We start from the raw sequence: 18179 nt of genomic DNA, 5'->3' as shown, positions 1-18179 counted from the left end.
CGACCAAAACAGATGAATAATGACAATAATTAGACGAGATATTAATTATAACATCTCAGTTCACATGTTTATGCAGCTCAACACACTTAAAATTATTCGATTGAAGTGTGTGAGTGCGTGTTTTACAAATTAGCCTTTCATAAATTACGTTTTTAGTTAATATTTGCGCAAAAATAATTATTGCCTTTATTTCTTTGGGCTGATCTTTCTTAAAATAAACTGTAAAATAAAAGTACAATTACACTTTTACCTCCTGAACTATATATTTGTATAAATTCTGTGAGTTTATATAAATTATGACTTGCCAGATTAAAGTTTTTAGATGAATAATGGCGCCGTCAAGCGGGAAATACTGGCACAAATAAAAAACAACATATAAAACTAAATTATCTTTTACATCTTTCTAAAATGACGTAATGTAGAAAATAAAAATAAATGCTAAAAATATATAAAATAAATTATTTCTGATTGTGCATTAATTTGATTGGATGATAATTTAAATCCCGCCCAACACGTTTTGATTGATGGAATCTTGTCCAATAGAAACGTAGAAAGAGTCACGCTCGCTTCTGATTGGCTGAAGTGTCTTGACAATAGGCACGCCCACTCGTATTGTCGCTGCCGGAGGAACTAGCAACTTTTGTGTCTAAGTCCTTTTTATGTGTTTTTCTATCTTTTTGAGGCTTTATTTCCCCCCGGACGTGTTTTTTGATGTTTTCACTTTGCTCAGGGAGTTTTATGAAGCCGTGAAAGTGTAAATAAGCGCGTTAAAAGAGGTCGAGGTAAGTTTGACTCTGGTTTAAACCGTTAGCTCTTTAAATGAGCTCACGAGCTTCACTTACTACTATTTATAAGATAAGATAAGATAATCCTTTATTGTCCACACATGGGGAAATTTCATTGATACAACGCAGTAGATACAGAGGAAAAGGACAGATCAGACTTTAGTTGTATTTTCATAACTTTACCTTCATCTAAAGTTAACTTGTGATACATCTGTTTAATTACGCTTGAGGCAAAATATCAATGTATAAATATCAATTAATACATCCCGAGTTCCGTTAGTTTTGTCTCATTTGTTTGACAGAATAAATTAACTTGACCAAATCAGATTTATTACAATTATTATATTGTACTTAAATGTTGCTTGTATGAAAAGCACGTTTTCTTAAAAATAAAGAATTCAACACTCAACTTTATTTTAATTTAATAAAAAAGACATCTTCCTCTAAAGTTTTTATTATAGTTAAAACACCACGAACCACACTGACATTTTTATGTCATATTCACCTTATACTAGACATTTCATTATAATCAACTAGCGCTAAAGATACACATATCTAGTTTTATAATTATATTTAAAATAAAATATATTTTCTTTATTTTTTTTACAAAACCGTCTAAGTGATTAGAAACGGATATCACATTATATATTACTTTACATCCTCTACTGAGATAAAATGACCTCGTTTTATAATATTTTTTATTATTATTATAAAGTTTCCTCAAAAGGATGTAAAGTTCTTTTAATTTAATAAATTACATCAAATCAAATAAAAAAACAGAATAATCCTGAGCAGGCGTCAACAGTTAAAAGCCCATTAAATATTCATTTCAAAGCTAACTAATGTGTTACTGCTTTGGAAAAGTAACTTGACTCTCTCTTCCTTTTTCTTTTTTACATTATATTATAAAACACTTTGAAGACGTACAGTTCCAGTAGGTGGCGCTAAATGCACCTTTTCAGTCGTCTGCACACCGCCATTAAAAGCAACTAACAACAAGATTACACGGTACACAAACTAACACGTTACGTTCCTCGTTACTCTAAAATAGTAATTTGAGTTCCATTTCCCCCAACGCTGAGATTACTTTAAATATAGTGATGTTTTAACTGAAAAATGACCCTAAAACCTTCACTTCAAACCCTCACTTCAAACCCTCACTTTAAACCCTCACTTTAAACTCTCACTTCAAACTCTCACTTCAAACCCTCACTTCAAACCCTCACTTCAAACCCTCACTTCAAACCCTCACTTCAAACCCTCACTTCAAACCCTCACCACTTTAAACCCTCACCACTTTAAACCCTCACCACTTTAAACCCTCACCACTTTAAACCCTCACCACTTTAAACCCTCACCACTTTAAACCCTCACCACTTTAAACCCTCAACACTTTAAACCCTCAACACTTTAAACTCTCAACACTTCCTCTACCTCCTTTTATTCCTTTAATTTATTTGTAATCTGCTCCTTTTTGATGCCGTTTTGTAATATTCGTGATTATCTTGAGTTGTTAAAGTGTTTGTTGTTTGCGTTTCCATAGCGATGGAGGACCAGGAGGCGATGGAGGACCAGGAGGCGATGGAGGACCAGGAGGCGACGGAGGACCAGGAGGCGCCGGCGTTTGAGTCCGTTCGAGACGAGCTCCAACACTGGAAAGAACGAGCCGCAAAACACCAGCAAATGTACGGAAATGGCGTGTGTTTCCCCTTATGTCGAGTGGTAGAGGTCACTATTCTGTATGCAGCCTTCAGTCGCCACATTTAAACGTTTATCGGGCTGATCATGATAATAACGATGAGGATTATTCCGATGGTCAAGGTTATCCCGATGACCTGTTGTTGTGAGTGTTCTTCTGAACTACAGTATCTGACGTTCTGTGGTCGCTCAGGGCGGAGGAGGCGGAGCTGGAGCTGTGCGAGTTCCAGCAGATGAGTCGAGATTACGAGGCGGAGCTGGAGGCGGAGCTCAAACAGTGCGAGAGCCGCAACAAAGAGTTGCGGACCCAAAACCTGCGCCTGAGGACGGAACGCGACAACTACAAGGTGCAACAAGACGTCCTTTTACTGCAACAAGACACCCTTTTACTGTAACAAGACACCCTTTTACTGTAACAAGTAACAAGACGCCCTTTTACTGTAACAAGACACCCTTTTACTGTAACAAGACGCCCCTTTACTGTAACAAGACGCCCTTTTTACTGCAACAAGATGTCCTTTTACTGCAACAAGACAATATTATTATTCTACATTGGGCTTTGTTGTGCGTCACTGGCACTGCAGAGTTTGAGAGTTTTGTGAACCTTTTCTGATTCTGAAGTGCAAAGAAAACATGAGCACGATAAATATTCACCTCTAGAATATTGCTCTTTTACCTGAGGTGCAAATGAAGGACATCGAGCAGTTAAAAAGTGAAATAAGAGAAATATGTAAAACTCAAAGATCTGAGTGCAGCAGAACAGGACGGGTCCAAGTTAGAAGATATTTTCCCTCAAATACTTTTCATGAGTGGAGATTAAATTCCTTCAGTGTTCCAGTTTCAAAGTATGCGAGACGATCAGATAAAACGTGTCGCAGGTGGAAGCGAGTCTGTACACGAGGAAACCAGAGTCCCCTCAGGTGAAAACCAGAGTCCCTCCCCCCCAACCAGAGTCCCTCCCCCCCTCAGGTGAAAACCAGAGTCCCTCCCCCCCTCAGGGGAAAACGAAAGTTACGACTGTAACTACGGTTCTATGAATCCCGGATGACCGCCAGAGGCGGTGCATAAAGCACTGGATGATCATCCTTGCGCATACACAGGTCGAGAATTAATAACAAAAAAGTCACCTTTGACCCCCGGTGGCTCACGTGAGTCTATATACGTGTCTATACGTGACACCGGGAGCTCAGTCCCTGGAAACCTTCTCGCAAACCACGAGAATTCCGAGGGACCGGATGCTCTGGCGGTCATCCGGGATTCATTGAACCGTAGTTACAGTCGTAACTTTCGTTCTATTTCATCCCTACTGACCGCCAGAGGCGGTGCATAAAGCACTGGATGACAAATACCAGCAGGGTCCCGAGGAATAGACAAAACCATACCTCAATGGGACGCAGAAGAGTGTTGCCGGAGAACCTCTTCCAGCGGTTGTGGAGAAACCACATTCACTCTGTAGAATCTTGCAAAGGTATTCGGGGATGTCCAAGAGGCCGCCGCACAGATCACGTCCAAGGACACCCCGTTCATAGCGGCCCACGAAGTTGAGAGCCCCCTTGTGGAGTGGCACCTCAGCAACGGTCGCCCTTGTCGAGTATAGGCTTCCGTGATTACATCAACAATCCAGCGCGCAAGACGCTGTTTGGACAGAGCCTGGCGCTTGCGCGGGCCGGTGAAACAAACAGGCTCTCAGATTTGCGTATCAACGCTGTAGCACGCGCATATGCCTCAAGCGCAAGAACAGGACACAGCTGTTCGGCGGCAGATCCCGCACCAAAACGTGCAAGTTGTAGCGGCCGATTGTGCCCCTCCGACAAAATCACCTTTGGAACAAAATCTATATTCGGCCAAAGGGAAACCCCAGAGTTGTCGGGGTGCCAACGAATACCGGAGTCTGCCACGGACAAAGCCTGGAGCTCACTCACCTGCTTCGCAGAGGCCATCGCCAGAAGGAATGCCGTCTTCATTGACAGCCATTTAAGGTCAACCTGCGACAGAGGCTCAAATGGAGGGGATCGCAACGCCTCCAGCACCAGGGACAGGTCCCACGCCGGGGCCACAGACCGGGCCGGCAGATGCAAACGCCGAGCACCCTTTAGAAAAAGGGAAATATCTTGGTTACGGCCAACCGAGAAACCTTTCCACCCCACATGCCCACAAAAAATTGCGGCAATGTATACCTTCAAGGTAGATGGAGAGCGCCCCTGGCCAAGTAGCTCCTGCAGGAATGCGAGCACCGTTGACACAGCACAATGCACTGGATCCTCCCCGCTTTTGCGACACCAGGCGTCAAACAGTTTCCACTTGCAGGAATACAGAAGACGGGTAGACCGGGCACGAGCATTGCTTATTGTGTTCCCAATCTCCCCGGCGTACCTCGAGAAGGTCAGGCCGGGCCCTGCAGCGGCCATACCCAGAGCTTCAGGCGCTCGGGATTGGGGTGCAGAATCTGACCCCCTATTTGAGAGAGGAGATCCCGCCTGGGGGGGAGACGTCTCGCTGTGCCGCAGCAGAGCCTGCGCAGCAAAGGAAACCATGTCCTCCCTGGCCAAAACGGGGCCACAAGCAGGAGACTGTGGCCCTCCTGAAAGACCCTGAGAAGCGTCTGATGAATCAGGGGGAATGGGGGAAATGCATAAAGCATCGTCCTCGGCCAGTCGTGAGCCAGTGCGTCCTGACCCAGTGGGCTGGCGCTGTCCGCCAGCGAGAACCACTGAGGGCAGTGTGTCGCGTCGCGGGAGGCAAAAAGATCCACCTGTGCCCTGCCGAAGGTCTCCCAAATGTCCCTCACCACCTCCGGGTGAAGCTGCCAGTCCCCCGGCAGCGGCCGATGGCGAGACAGGAAGTCCGCGGACACATTCCAAACCCCCGGAATGTGAACAGCGCTCAGACTGGCAAGGCGCGGGGTAGCCCAAGTCAGGACCCGTTGTGCAATCCTGAACAGGGTCACCGACCCAGTGCCGCCCTGGTGATTTATGTGAAAAACCACACTGGTGTTGTCGGACCGTACCATGACATGACGGCCGCGCAGGTGTGGCAAGAAATGGCGCAGCGCTAGCTCGACAGCCAAGAACTCCAGCACATTGATGTGCAGCCTGCTCTGCCTCTGGGACCATGACCCTTGCACCATCCGTGCCTGCCATGTCGCACCCCAGCCTAAGAGGGATGCGTCGGTGTACACAACCTCCCGTCTGGAAGGAAGAGGCCCCAGCGGAACGCCCTGTGTCATAAAGGCCTCGTTCCGCCACCTGCAGAGACACCCGGCATTGGGGAGATACGGGTAGCCGCTGCCGCCTGTGATCCTGACGTCTGGGGTCCAGGTGTAGGCTGTTGAGCCACATCTGAAGGGGGCGCAAAGACAGCAGCCCCAGAGGAACCACCGTTGCGGCCGCAGTCAGCTTGCCCAAGAGGCTTAGGAACAAGACGTAGGGAAGAGCTCCCCTGTCGAAAGTCCCGCAACGTTCCCAAAATATCGTCCACCCGCTTGGGCGAAGGGCGTGCAGTCGCTGTATGGGAGTCGAGGACCATGCCGAGGAAAGTCGCTACCTGTGACGGCACAAGGCAGCTCTTTGCCAAGTTCACCCGCAGCCCCAAGTTGGCCACGTGCCTGAGCACAGTCTCTGTATCTTGAAGTGCCTGCTCGTGGCTGGGCGCACAAATGAGCCAGTCGTCCAGATAGGGCAGAATCCGCATCCCCTGGGCCTGCAAGGGGGACAAGGCTGCAGCGACGCACCTTGTAAACACTCGAGGGGACAGAGATAATCCGAATGGCAGGACCTTGAACTGGAAGTGTTCTCCCCGGAAAGCAAAGCGGAGAAACTTCCAATGTGGCGGTGCAATGGGGACATGAAAATATGCATCCTTCAGGTCTACTGTTGTGAACCAGTCGCCTGGGGAGATCGCCTGGAGCACTTGTCTGACCGCCAACATTCTGAAAGGGAGTACCTTTAAAAACATATTTAGACCCCTGAGGTCCAGAACTGGGCGTAAATCGCCCGTCTTCTTGGGTACTAAAAAATATCGGGAATAAAAGCCCCCTGGATCCAGCAGGGGGTCCACAGGAACTATCGCCCCCTTGTCCAGCAAGGTGCGAATCTCCTGAGAGAGCGCCTGCGCCTTGGCCGTATCCTGAATAACAGTCATTCGGATCCGACCAGGAACAGGAGGCCGGCGGCGGAACTGCAGACGATACCCTTCGGACAGCATGGCCAGCACCCAAATATCTGGGGAGTGAGCCGTCCAGTATTCGACCCCGCCCGGGTTTGTGGGGGCCACGGCCGGGCTGTGAGGAACAGGACGCACGGGACGGACGAAATCCAAATCTTGGGGCCTGTTGCAAGTCTGAGCCATGATGGGGCGGTGGTGTGTATCTCCGTGAAGAAACGGGAGGGGCGGCCTGAGCCGGTCGATGAGACCCCCGCCTATGAAGCCCCGCCAACTGTTGCCATGTACGGCAAGCCTGGGCCGTGCGCTCTAGAGCCTCCAGGGCGGCCGGGCCAAATAGTTCTCCGGGAAGAACTGGAACACCCCTCAAGGTCTTCCTACTGGCCTCAGAGAGCGGAGACTGTGCCAGCCATACTTGGTGGCGAGCTTGCACTAATGTAGAGAGCAGTCGCCCTAGTTCCCTTGACATGAGGGCAAAAGCCTGCAAGGAGGCATCAACCAGCCCATGTGTTGGTTGGTCCACTGGCACCGTCTCAAGGGAAACCGACAGGCCAAGCATTAAATGAGACAAAGAGTTCCCAATGCGACCCATACGAGCTCCCATGTCGTACGCCTTACACAGAAGGTCGTCTGTAACCCGGCACTGTGGTTGTGGACACCGGGCATTAGTCCGTAAAGTCTCCTCTGGGCGGACGATGAGGGAGGCAATAGCCGGCTCCACTGCCGGCATATGTCCCAGGCCAAGCTTCTGAGGATCCTGCATCAGTGCCAAAACCCTGCCATCTGAAGTAGGCCTCGAAAATGCCTTTGGGTCTGTCTGCATGCAGTTCCTTAATGTACTCCTCCGAGGCAGGAACTGCAAAGTGGGACGCTGCAGCCTGGCGCCGAAAGAAGGCGCTCGAGGGTGCCGCCTCATCCCGCGGAACATCCAGCTTTAAGCGGGAAAGTGCCATCCGCAAAGCCGCTGTGACAGTGTCATCACTGTCGGCCTGAGAGCCGGCAGAGGCCAGTGAGCCAGATTCTGAAACTCTGGAGCTCAGAAGGTCAGACTCCAGCTGAAACTGCGTGTCTGAAGCAGCCACAGATATGACGTCATCATATACTGAGGCTGTGCCATGCCCCTCATGCCGTTGTGCCACCACACGACTGGCATCAGTCTGGAGAGTCTGGATAACTGCCCGCATTTGGGCCAGTTCAGATGTCAGCGTGCTCACTTGAGCCGCTAACTTCCCGGGGCCCTTCTTTTTCTTAAATGGGGGGCCGCCTTGAGTAGCCGTGGACGGCCGCTTGAGGCCCCCAGTCTGGCCAGCTGGTAACTAACTCTGAGGCGCCACAGACAACCAGTCTGAAGCGTCCTCGAAAGCCGCCAAGCGCACCACGCGCACAGACCGGGGCATAACCGAACAGTTGGAGCAAGCATCATCGGAGAGTGCCTCCCGAAGATGATCCACTCCAAGACAAGCAGGGCAGAGATCATGCCCATCGTCAGGCTGCAGCGGCGCCAGGCAGGACCGGCAGCATAGGGACTCCAGCATGATAAGACCGGAGCCAATAGAGTTGGGTCGAGCGGAACGCCACTAGCGACTCTAAGATGTAAAACCTCTTACCTACCCCGGTAAGAGGGGCGCAGCGGGGTCAGGTCGAGCAGTGAACGCCACTAATGACCCGCTATATGAGGGGACACCGCGGGGTCAGGTCGAGTAGGGAACGCCACTAATGACCCGCTATGTGAATGAGACGCGCGGGATCAGACTGAGCTGAGCATGCCACTAATGACCCAATGTAAACACAAAACCAGCTACATGTAACCACCAGGTCGAGCCGAAAACGCCACCGCTGGTGTGTAACTGGCTGAAAACAAAGCAGTTCAGAACTAATGACCCGAACACGGCTATAGTTAGAACTTAGAGCCGCGCGGCTGTATCAGTAAACCAAACAACCGGCTTTAGCACGGATAAACACAGAACCGGGTACAATAGTACGGTTCAAATTCAACAAAAAACTACCGAGCGCACGGCTACGGCGAAATGCATTAAAGGGGTACTTACCAGTCGTAGAAAACAACGTAAATATACCTCCTATTGCAACAGGTCCGACACGCTTGTGCAGCCCCAGGAGGGCGAGCGAACTTGCTGCACCGACTGTACCACAGTCACAGGGCTAACAGGCTACAAGCGGCAAAACGAACCAAACTTTGTGGGAAAACAGCAATATTAGCCGAACAACAACCACGTATACAACCTGCATGCGAGAAGGTGAAAAGGGACTGAGCTCCTGGTGTCACGTGAGCCACCGGGGGTCAAAGGTGACTTTTTTGTTATTAATTCTCGACCTGTGTATGCGCAAGGATGATCCAGTGCTTTATGCACTGCCTCTGGCGGTCAGTAGGCATGAAATAGAACCAGAGTCCCCTCGGGTGAAAACCAGAGTCCCTCCCCCCAACCAGAGTCCCTCCCCCCCTCAGGTGAAAACCAGAGGGACAGTCCCTCCCCCCCTCAGGTGAAAACCAGAGGGACAGTCCCTCCCCCCCTCAGGTGAAAACCAGAGTCCCTCCCCCCCAACCTGAGTCCCTCCCCCCCTCGTGTGAAAACCAGAGTCCCTCCCCCCCTCGGGTGAAAACCTGAGTCCCTCCCCCCCTCGGGTGAAAACCTGAGTCCCTCCCCCCCTCGGGTGAAAACCAGAGTCCCTCCCCCCCTCGGGTGAAAACCAGAGTCCCTCCCCCCCTCGGGTGAAAACCAGAGTCCCTCCCCCCCTCGGGTGAAAACCAGAGTCCCTCCCCCCCTCGGGTGAAAACCAGAGTCCCCCCCCCTCGGGTGAAAACCAGAGTCCTCCCTCCCCCCCCCTCGGGTGAAAACCAGAGTCCCTCCCCCCCCCTCGGGTGAAAACCAGATGAAAAACCAGAGTCCCCTCGGGTGAAAGTCCCCTCGGGTGAAAACCAGATGAAAAACCAGAGTCCCCTCGGGTGAAAGTCCCCTCGGGTGAAAACCAGAGTCTCCTCAGGAAGACGTCCCTTTAAGGAACCAAGAGCGACTTTAGCTCTTCATCACCATCTTTCATACTCTTCCAGCCTGAACTTTACCTCTTCTGTCTCTCCTAAACTCGTCTCGTGTCCAGGAGAAGTACGAGGCGCAGCACTCCGAGGCCTTCAGACGCATCTCGGACCTGGAGGCAGAGCTGTCTCAGACCGCTGCCTTAAAAGACCAGCTGCAGAGATACATCCGAGAGCTGGAGCAGGCCAACGATGACCTGGAGCGAACCAAGAGGTCAGACGCCCGAGATCGCTCAAGAGCATGGACGTGTTTTAGAGGATGAGGATGATGAGGAGATGAGAAGGAGAGGATGAGGATGATGAGGAGATGAGAAGGAGAGGATGAGGATGATGAGAAGGAGAGGATGAGGATGATGAGGAGATGAGAAGGAGAGGATGAGGATGATGAGGAGAGGGAGAGGAGGAGGATGATGAGGAGAGGAGGAGGATGATGAGGAGAGGATGTGGATGATGTGGATGATGTGGATGATGAGGATGATGAGGATGATGAGGATGATGAGGATGATGAGGATGAGAGGATAAGAATGAGGAGACAAGGAAGAGGAGACATGTTTTTGAGCTTCTCATACTCATGTGGCTGCACTGCATCTCGTGTTCTGGCTCTACGTTGACGAGCTCTTCTGCATCTCTCGTGTTTTGGCCGCTCAGAGCCACCATCATGTCTCTGGAGGACTTCGAGCAGCGGATGAACCAGGTCATCGAGCGGAACGCCTTTTTGGAGAGCGAGCTGGACGAGAAGGAGAACCTGCTGGAGTCGATGCAGCGGCTCAAAGACGAGGCCAGAGGTACGCCCTCTCGCACACGCCTCCTCTCTGCACCCGGCTCATCCTTGGGCCTCCTGGACCTCAAACCCCCTGCCTCCTCCTCCTCAGTCTGTAGACGTTTCCCTTTGATTGTCTCTGTTTCAGACCTGAGGCAGGAGCTGGCAGTGCAGCAGAAACACGACAGAAAGCCCTCTTTGAGTGCTGTGGCCACGCCCCCTCTCACCCCGACAGACCGAAGGACTGAGGCCACGCCCCCTCCCACCCCGACGGACCGAAGGACTGAGGCCACGCCCCCTCCCACCCCGACGGACCGAAGGACTGAGGCGTCGACGCAACCTTCAGCTCCAGATGTGAAACCAGCCAAAGCGTCTGAGGCCACTGCAGCTCCACCTGCTTCCAACAGGGGTCAGTATTCATCTTATTGATACAGTTTTAGTTGTTTAGTTCCAGATTGAGACGAGCGTCACTCAAGAGTACGTCTGCGTCGCTGTGTTTGGTTTGGTCTGTTTGGCGGCCTAAACCCAACAATGCAAGTTCTCGTTCCAACCTTCTCATCCGTCTCATCCGTCTCTTCCCGTCTCGTTATCTCCAGCAGAGGCGCTCGGCGGAAGTGCGACTCCTTTCACGACGTCGGCGAGGATTTCCGCTCTGAACATCGTGGGCGAGCTGCTCAGGAAAGTCGGGGTGCGTCCTCAAAGCCTCACGTGTCTCGTTATGCACGGTTTCGCCGTCGGGTCGCGCGATGACCGTTCTCTCTCTTTTCCCCCCGCGCCGTAGAACCTGGAGTCTCGCTTAGCGTCCTACAGAGAGTACGCGCACGAGCAGAGCCACAGCAGCGTGCACGGGGCGTCGCAGACCGAGCGACCGAACGCCGTCGCCGCCACGCCCAACGGCTGCAACGACAGGTGAGTGTGAGGGCGTCAGCGTCTCATCAGGCTAAAGGTTAGAAGGTTAAAGTCTCCTCAGGCCAGAACATGGAAATGAACTGGCAACAAAACCATCAGCGCTGCAGCGATAATGTGACTAATGAGAGAAGTTTAGTCATAATTAGTTCAAATGCTAACGACCTGTGAAGATGAGATGTTGAATTTAATTGTACATGAAACCCTGCGAGTGTAATTCTAGTCAAACCCACATTTCCCATGTTCTCTTCATGTAAATACTTCTGTTTGAGTCATAAAACCATCTCGCGCACGTTTCAGAGACGACATAGAGCTCACTTAACGATTACTCCATCACTTAACTAGCTGCTGAATAGTTAAATAATGGATTAGTTGTGATGAATCGATTGCCCTGAAGGCGCGTGTTTCAGCAGAAGGATCTCAGAAAACGTCCTGTAAACGGCTGCGACAGTTCTTCTCTTTCCCCGAACACAAACGTGTGAATTCCCCGTAACCGATGACTTCCTGGACTCTCTTCTCAGTTTGGTCAAGCGGCTGGACTTTGGATCCAAGGTTCTGCTGTGACCGGTTGAAGCTGACCGGTACGAGCTGCTGCTTCTGGACTCGCACTTGCACTTCGGTCCATCGTCACGGCAACGGGTGAATGTGTTTAAACGTGTGAAATCAGGATGTTCGAGTTAAAGGACACGTGTTGTGCCAGAACTGACCTTTTTGACCTCTTGACCTGATCAAAAACACACCAGAGTTCTGTTTAGTTTCATTGCACCTTTGAGCCTCAGAAAACGCTCAGTTTCAAGTTCCCCCAGCGCATGTCGAGCTCCTCAGGTTTATAATGCTTTATAAATCTATAAATCATCTCTGAACTCGCTCTGATCGTTTCCTCTTTAAACATGGAACACAAACTCCTGAGGAGGCCACGCCCACTTGAACGTAAATAATAAATACTTTCAGTTCTCAAGCAGGAAATGCCAAAGCAAAGTTACACAAACACGTGTTTAAAGGCCAAGAACGACAAGACTGCACAAGATGTGTCCTTTATTTGAGTTTAAGAGAAAAGCTGCACTGTGTAACTTTTCAGGTATTGAGGCGCCGCCTCCTGCTTTTATCCTTCCAATGTTCCACAATAAGGCATTAAACTCATCACTGTTGCATTTATTTGATTCTAAGTGTTTTTTATTGCAAACACATTAAAAACATGTATTCTGTCTGAGGGCCACTCCACAGATCTGATCTGTAGCCTGGTGGTGCTTCTTGATTGTCTCCATGGAGATGGATAAGTTTAATGCCAAACTGTGGAATATTCCACTTGGACGCTTTAAAACTGTAATAACGTTCTGATTTAATTTGATTTGAGTGTTTATTTAGTTTTTTTGTAACCATGGGAAACCGTCCAGATGATGTAGAATAAATTACAGCTGAAACTGCCTTATCCTCAACTGACACTGGACATGCCCTTGCGATGCATTGTGGGTAATGATGCAAACAGAAGGGACGTGATACTTTCTATGTGTTTCTATTTCTATTACGCCAAATTATTATGCCAAAAACTTTGACAAAGCACAACTTATGCACTGTTTCTGAGTTTCTCTGAGTTTGAGTTAAGTGATTTGACAAAGATTGTTATTTTAAATGTTTCTTGTTGCTGATGAATAAAGGATTAAAGATGTATTTTCCATGTTGTATCTAATCTTTTCACCAAACCACTTCAAACTCCGCCCCTACAGCAGGTGTGTGACTCCGCCCCCAAAGCAGGTGTTTGTGGTCGGAAACAGCGCTTTAATCAGCGTTCAGACACAGAGCGCCACACACAAGCCGAGTTTGCACTAAAACGACACACCAGGCCCATGAGTGTTTCGTCCCACTTTAACGTGACGGGGTTTCATGAGGTTCTCATTTTGACTCTTTTCGAGGGATAATTCCAAATGTGGACCTCCTGGTTGCTAGGTAACAGTAATGGAAGTCTGATTTCAAAATTTATATAAAATCTTACATTTAATTATTATTTATTGTATTATTTATTACCATTTAAGTGTTTTAGTAAAATGACTGGTCCTGTCATAGGTGCTTTAATAAAAACACTGTGGGACATTCTCATCAGGGCTAAATCATCTCCATGGGAATGAGCAGCAAAGTTCCAGAGTGTATCTTTAAAATCAAGACTTGGAGGATTGACTCTTGAGAAAGGGAAATTTGCCTTTCAAAATGCCAAATTATCCGTTAAATTAAAGTTTGTATTTCTTTAATAAAACTGAAAAAGAGTCTTTGATTTGATTTATTTTCCCCATTTTATTTCCACAACAAGCAAAGTTTTCTTCAATCCAACAAGAATAATTTAAGTGAAATATAAATATTAAAGTGTTTTCATTTCAAATAAATACTTTTTTCTCAAAAGACAAAGATACAGATAAGTGCTTTAAGTTTAATATAAATCGCACACAGTCTGAAACACTACTTGTGACTTAAAGGAGGCATATTATTCCTTTATTTTATTTGTGATTAGCTTTGATAAGTCCTTGTGCCCTCTGCTGGTGAATGTGGGAAGTGTAAAGTCCGATCAATCATGACATCACGGTTTTAAAAGGCCACGTTTTAATTCAACAATTGTGTTTTTGAGGCGCTGAAGATGAAATGAACAAATGTGAAACAACTTCAGATCTTTCAGAATCGATCATTTCGATTGTATCTGTTTTAGCTCAGTTTAGACGATTATTTTGTACTTTGAGACATTTAAATACATTTTCAACCAAATAAAGGTTGAAATATGTGACTTGACTCATTTTATTTGGTTGTTAAAAATAAAATAAAATGCCAACTTTGTCTAATAAAAACAAATGTAAAATTTTTATTTATTTTGATTTTATAATTCCACTGTTTGTTCTAAAGTATTTTAGAGTGTTTAGTCCAGACAAATATCCACATATGACTTTATTTTAGAATCGATTAGTCATGATCATTGACTTTGGGCGTAAGTGGATTAAACAAGTCCATCTGAAGGTTCTCAGTTATGTGGGAGGGCATCTGTGGTAAATATCACACTTTTACTTCTGTTCAGTTTGTGAAAAATAAAAAAAATCAGTAAAAATGACAGGAAGTAGAGCTGAGTCCCTCAGTGATGTCATCAGTGTGATGTCATCAGTGTGCGACACATGGTTGGACTGAATAAAGGTGTTTTATGGTCTTATTGTGTCAGATCAGAACTGTTGTGTCATTTATGTGCAGTTTGTCTTGTTTACAGTCTGGTTGCTAGGTAACAGCTGTGGGATCACCTCTGCCTGTGCCATATTTGTGTTCATGTCCAACAATTATAAGTGAGTTTGACCCGTCCCAGATACATTAAACTCTCCCAGAGGCTTTAAACTCTCCCAGATACTTTAATCTGTCCCAGGGACTTTAATCTGTCCCAGGGACTTTAAACTGTCCCAGAGACTTTAATCTGTCCCAGGGACTTTAAACTATAAAACATCTTCAAGCGCAGATTGGACAGTTTGTTGTTTCCAGGTGAAAGAAAGAACAAACTGACCAAAAAACACTCTCGCCTCAAAGGAAATAAGTGGTTTATACATATATGTTTTGATAATAATTCAAGCTCAAAACCAAAAGAGCCATTCAAAGTAAACAAACATCGGTCATCTTGGATTCTCCTTCTCACGGCTCCATCTCTTCTTCTTCTTCGTCTTCTTCTTCTTCTTCGTCTTCTTCTTCGTGTTCTTCTGGAGGAGTCGCGTCCCGGACTTCTTCCTCTGAATCCACAGAGTTTTGCTTTGGACGGGGCCTCAGGCCGACTCCGCCCATCGACCTGTAGCCACCGCCACCTCCGGTTGCAGCAGTCACCATGGAAATGCGAGGAGAGGACGCGGGTGTGAAGCCGGAGTCGGAGCCGCCTCGTCTACGAAGATAGAGAAGGAAAGGCAAAAATAAATGGAAAAAGAAAAGTTTTTAAAGTATTTATTTAGAAACTTTTCAATGTTCTGTACGAAATAACACTTCCTCATGCCCTGAAACTTAGAGAGAACAGGAAGTGGCATTTACAAATCGAACAGGAAGTGGTCTTGACATATTTAACAGGAAGTGGCATTGACATATTTAACAGGAAGTGGCATTTATATTTAAAAATGCCTCATGTTAGAGTTTTCAACACTGATTTTAGATTTGATTCAGAAGAAATCAGACACTAAATATCGATTCAAAATGTGACAAAAAAATGACTTGGACTGTTTATCCACATTTAGTCACATTTAGTCACATATAGACACATTTAGTCACATTTAGACACATTTAGACACAATTTTGTCACATTTGGACACATTTAGTCACATTTCGACACATTTCGACACATGTAGACACTTTTGGACACATTTAGTTACATTTCGACACATTTCGACACATTCAGTCACATTTAGATACATTAAGACACATTAAGACACATTAAGACACATTAAGTCACATTTAGACACATTTAGACACATTTAGTCACATTTAGACACATTTAGACACATTTAGTCACATTTAGACACATTTAGACACATTTAGACACATTTAGTCACATTTAAACACATTTGGACACATTTAGACACATTTAGTCACGTTTAGACACATTAAGACACATTAAGACACATTTAGACACATTTAGACACATTTAGTCACATTTAGACACATTTAGACACATTTAGACACAATTTAGTCACATTTGGACACATTTAGTCACATTTAGACACATTTGGACACATGTAGACACATTTGGACACATTTAGTCACATTTGGACACATTTAGAAACATTTAGACACATTAAGTCACATTTAGACACATTTAGTCACATTTAGACACATTCAGTCACATTTGGACACATTTAGACACATTAAGACACATTAAGTCACATTTAGACACATTTAGTCATGTTTAGACACATTAAGACACATTTAGACACATTTAGTCACATTAAGACACAATTCAGTCACATTTGGACACATTTAGTCACATTTGGACACATTTAGACACATTCAGTCACATTAAGACACATTAAGACACATTAAGTCACATTTAGACACATTTAGTCACATTTAGACACATTCAGTCACATTAAGACACATTAAGTCACATTTAGACACATTTAGTCACATTTAGACACATTAAGACACATTTAGACACATTAAGACACATTAAGACACATTTAGTCACATTTAGACACATTTAGACACATTAAGACACATTTAGACACAATTCAGTCACATTTGGACACATTTAGTCACATTTGGACACATTTAGACACATTCAGTCACATTTAGACACAGTAAGACACATTAAGTCACATTTAGACACATTTAGTAACATTTAGACACATTAAGACACATTAAGTCACATTTGGACACATTTAGACACATTCAGTCACATTTAGACACATTAAGACACATTAAGACACATTAAGTCACATTTAGACACATTTAGACACATTTAGTCACGTTTAGACACATTAAGACACATTTAGGCGCATTTAGTCACATTTAGACACATTTATTCACATTTAGACACATTTGGACACATTTAGTCACATTTAGACACATTTGGACATATTTGGACACATTTAGTCACATTTGAACACATTTAGACACATTTAGACACATTTGGACACATTTGGACACATTTAGACACATCTGGACACATTTAGTCACATTTGGACACATTTAGACACATCTGGACACATTTAGTCTAAATGAGCAACTTTATGAGATTTAAATGGACGACTTTCGGCGATTTGAGAACTCAGGTGGAAGTGCGCATGCGCACTCCCCCGTGCGGACTGATACAACACACACGTGCGTTTGTTTATTAGCGCGACGGATCGCATCTCTCGTCTCCTTCTGAATCAGCTTGAACAGTCTTTCTCCGTTTTAATTTTGTCCTGTACACTGAGGGAACTATATTATGATAGATCAATGCGCTTAGACACAGGGAAACGTGCTGCTCATGGGGACGAGCCACACGAGGCTGCAGGTGAGTGGTAGGTGCGTTTTATGATTGATACGTGGCAGGACTAATTGGCAGTCCACGCCACGAGGAAATAAGACTCAGATTTGGGTCAAAAAAATTGTCCATTCAACCTTTAACAAAACTAAAGTTAAACGTGACAAAAAAGCCGGATAAAAGTTATTTATATTTAGGCCTATTTTTTGGACAAAAGTTTGACCTAAAAAGTCCTGAATCTGATTGTTTGTTAGTTTCGATGGTTTAGCTGAATCATGTGGGCGTGGTGACGACTAGCTTGTGTCACACCTGAGTTTGACCCTGAGCGAGGACACGTCTCTGTTCAGAGCCTCGTTAGCCTCGTTAGCTTCCTCCAGCTCCCTCTGCAGTTTCCTCCGGGCGGCGGCCGAGCGCTGGACCTCCTCCTCCGCCTCCTCTAGCTGGAGCTTCAGCTGCTTCTGGCGCAGGGCCGCCTTCTCCACCTGGACACACACACCAGCAGGAGGCCTGACTCTGGCACCAGCAGGAGGCCTGACTCTGGCACCAACAGGAGGCTGGTCCATGTTTTGTCCTGGCTCTGGCACCAGCAGGAGGCCGGTCCATGTTTAGTCCTGACTCTGGCACCAGCAGGAGGCCGGTCCATGTTTAGTCCTGACTCTGGCACCAGCAGGAGGCCAGTCCATGTTTAGTCCTGACTCTGGCACCAGCAGGAGGCCGGCCCATGTTTAGTCCTGACTCTGGCACCAGCAGGAGGCCGGTCCATGGTTAGTTCTGACTCTGGCACCAGCAGTAGGCCAGTCCATATTTTGTCCTGACTCTGGCACCAGCAGGAGGCCGGTCCATGTTTAGTCCTGACTCTGG

General features: G+C 46.8%; 2 protein-coding genes across 3 annotated transcripts in view; one reads left to right on the top strand and one right to left on the bottom strand.

Annotated features, from left to right (window-relative positions):
• The first annotated feature begins 633 nt into the window (after positions 1 to 633).
• LOC140357808 (nuclear distribution protein nudE homolog 1-A-like) lies at positions 634 to 11923 on the top strand. The gene is made up of 9 exons (XM_072442321.1): positions 634 to 782; positions 2329 to 2470; positions 2677 to 2830; positions 9759 to 9907; positions 10342 to 10478; positions 10602 to 10862; positions 11050 to 11141; positions 11235 to 11362; positions 11881 to 11923. The coding sequence occupies exons 2-9, from the start codon at positions 2331 to 2333 to the stop codon at positions 11921 to 11923; spliced, it is 1104 nt and encodes a 367-aa protein (XP_072298422.1). The 5' UTR covers positions 634 to 782; positions 2329 to 2330.
• A 3009-nt stretch (positions 11924 to 14932) lies between these two features.
• Positions 14933 to 18179, bottom strand: part of LOC140358017 (uncharacterized) — a 54514-nt gene continuing 51267 nt past the window's right edge. Inside the window, exons 41-42 of one of the 2 annotated variants that reach the window (XM_072442648.1) lie at positions 17628 to 17800; positions 14933 to 15245 (exon numbers count right to left, since the gene is read on the bottom strand). In XM_072442648.1, coding sequence (XP_072298749.1) covers positions 15005 to 15245; positions 17628 to 17800 — 414 coding nt within the window. In that variant the 3' untranslated portion in view covers positions 14933 to 15004. The remainder of the gene's footprint in view (positions 15246 to 17627; positions 17801 to 18179) is intronic. The other variant, XM_072442647.1, reaches the window with a different exon arrangement.

This window comes from Eucyclogobius newberryi, unplaced genomic scaffold, assembly GCF_026437365.1.
Source record: "Eucyclogobius newberryi isolate DKJ021-1_F unplaced genomic scaffold, fEucNew1.0.hap1 SCAF_13, whole genome shotgun sequence".
Lineage (NCBI taxonomy): Eukaryota > Metazoa > Chordata > Actinopteri > Gobiiformes > Gobiidae > Eucyclogobius > Eucyclogobius newberryi.
The sequence above is the reverse complement of the archived record's forward strand: the minus strand, read 5'-3'. Positions and strand labels throughout refer to the sequence as shown.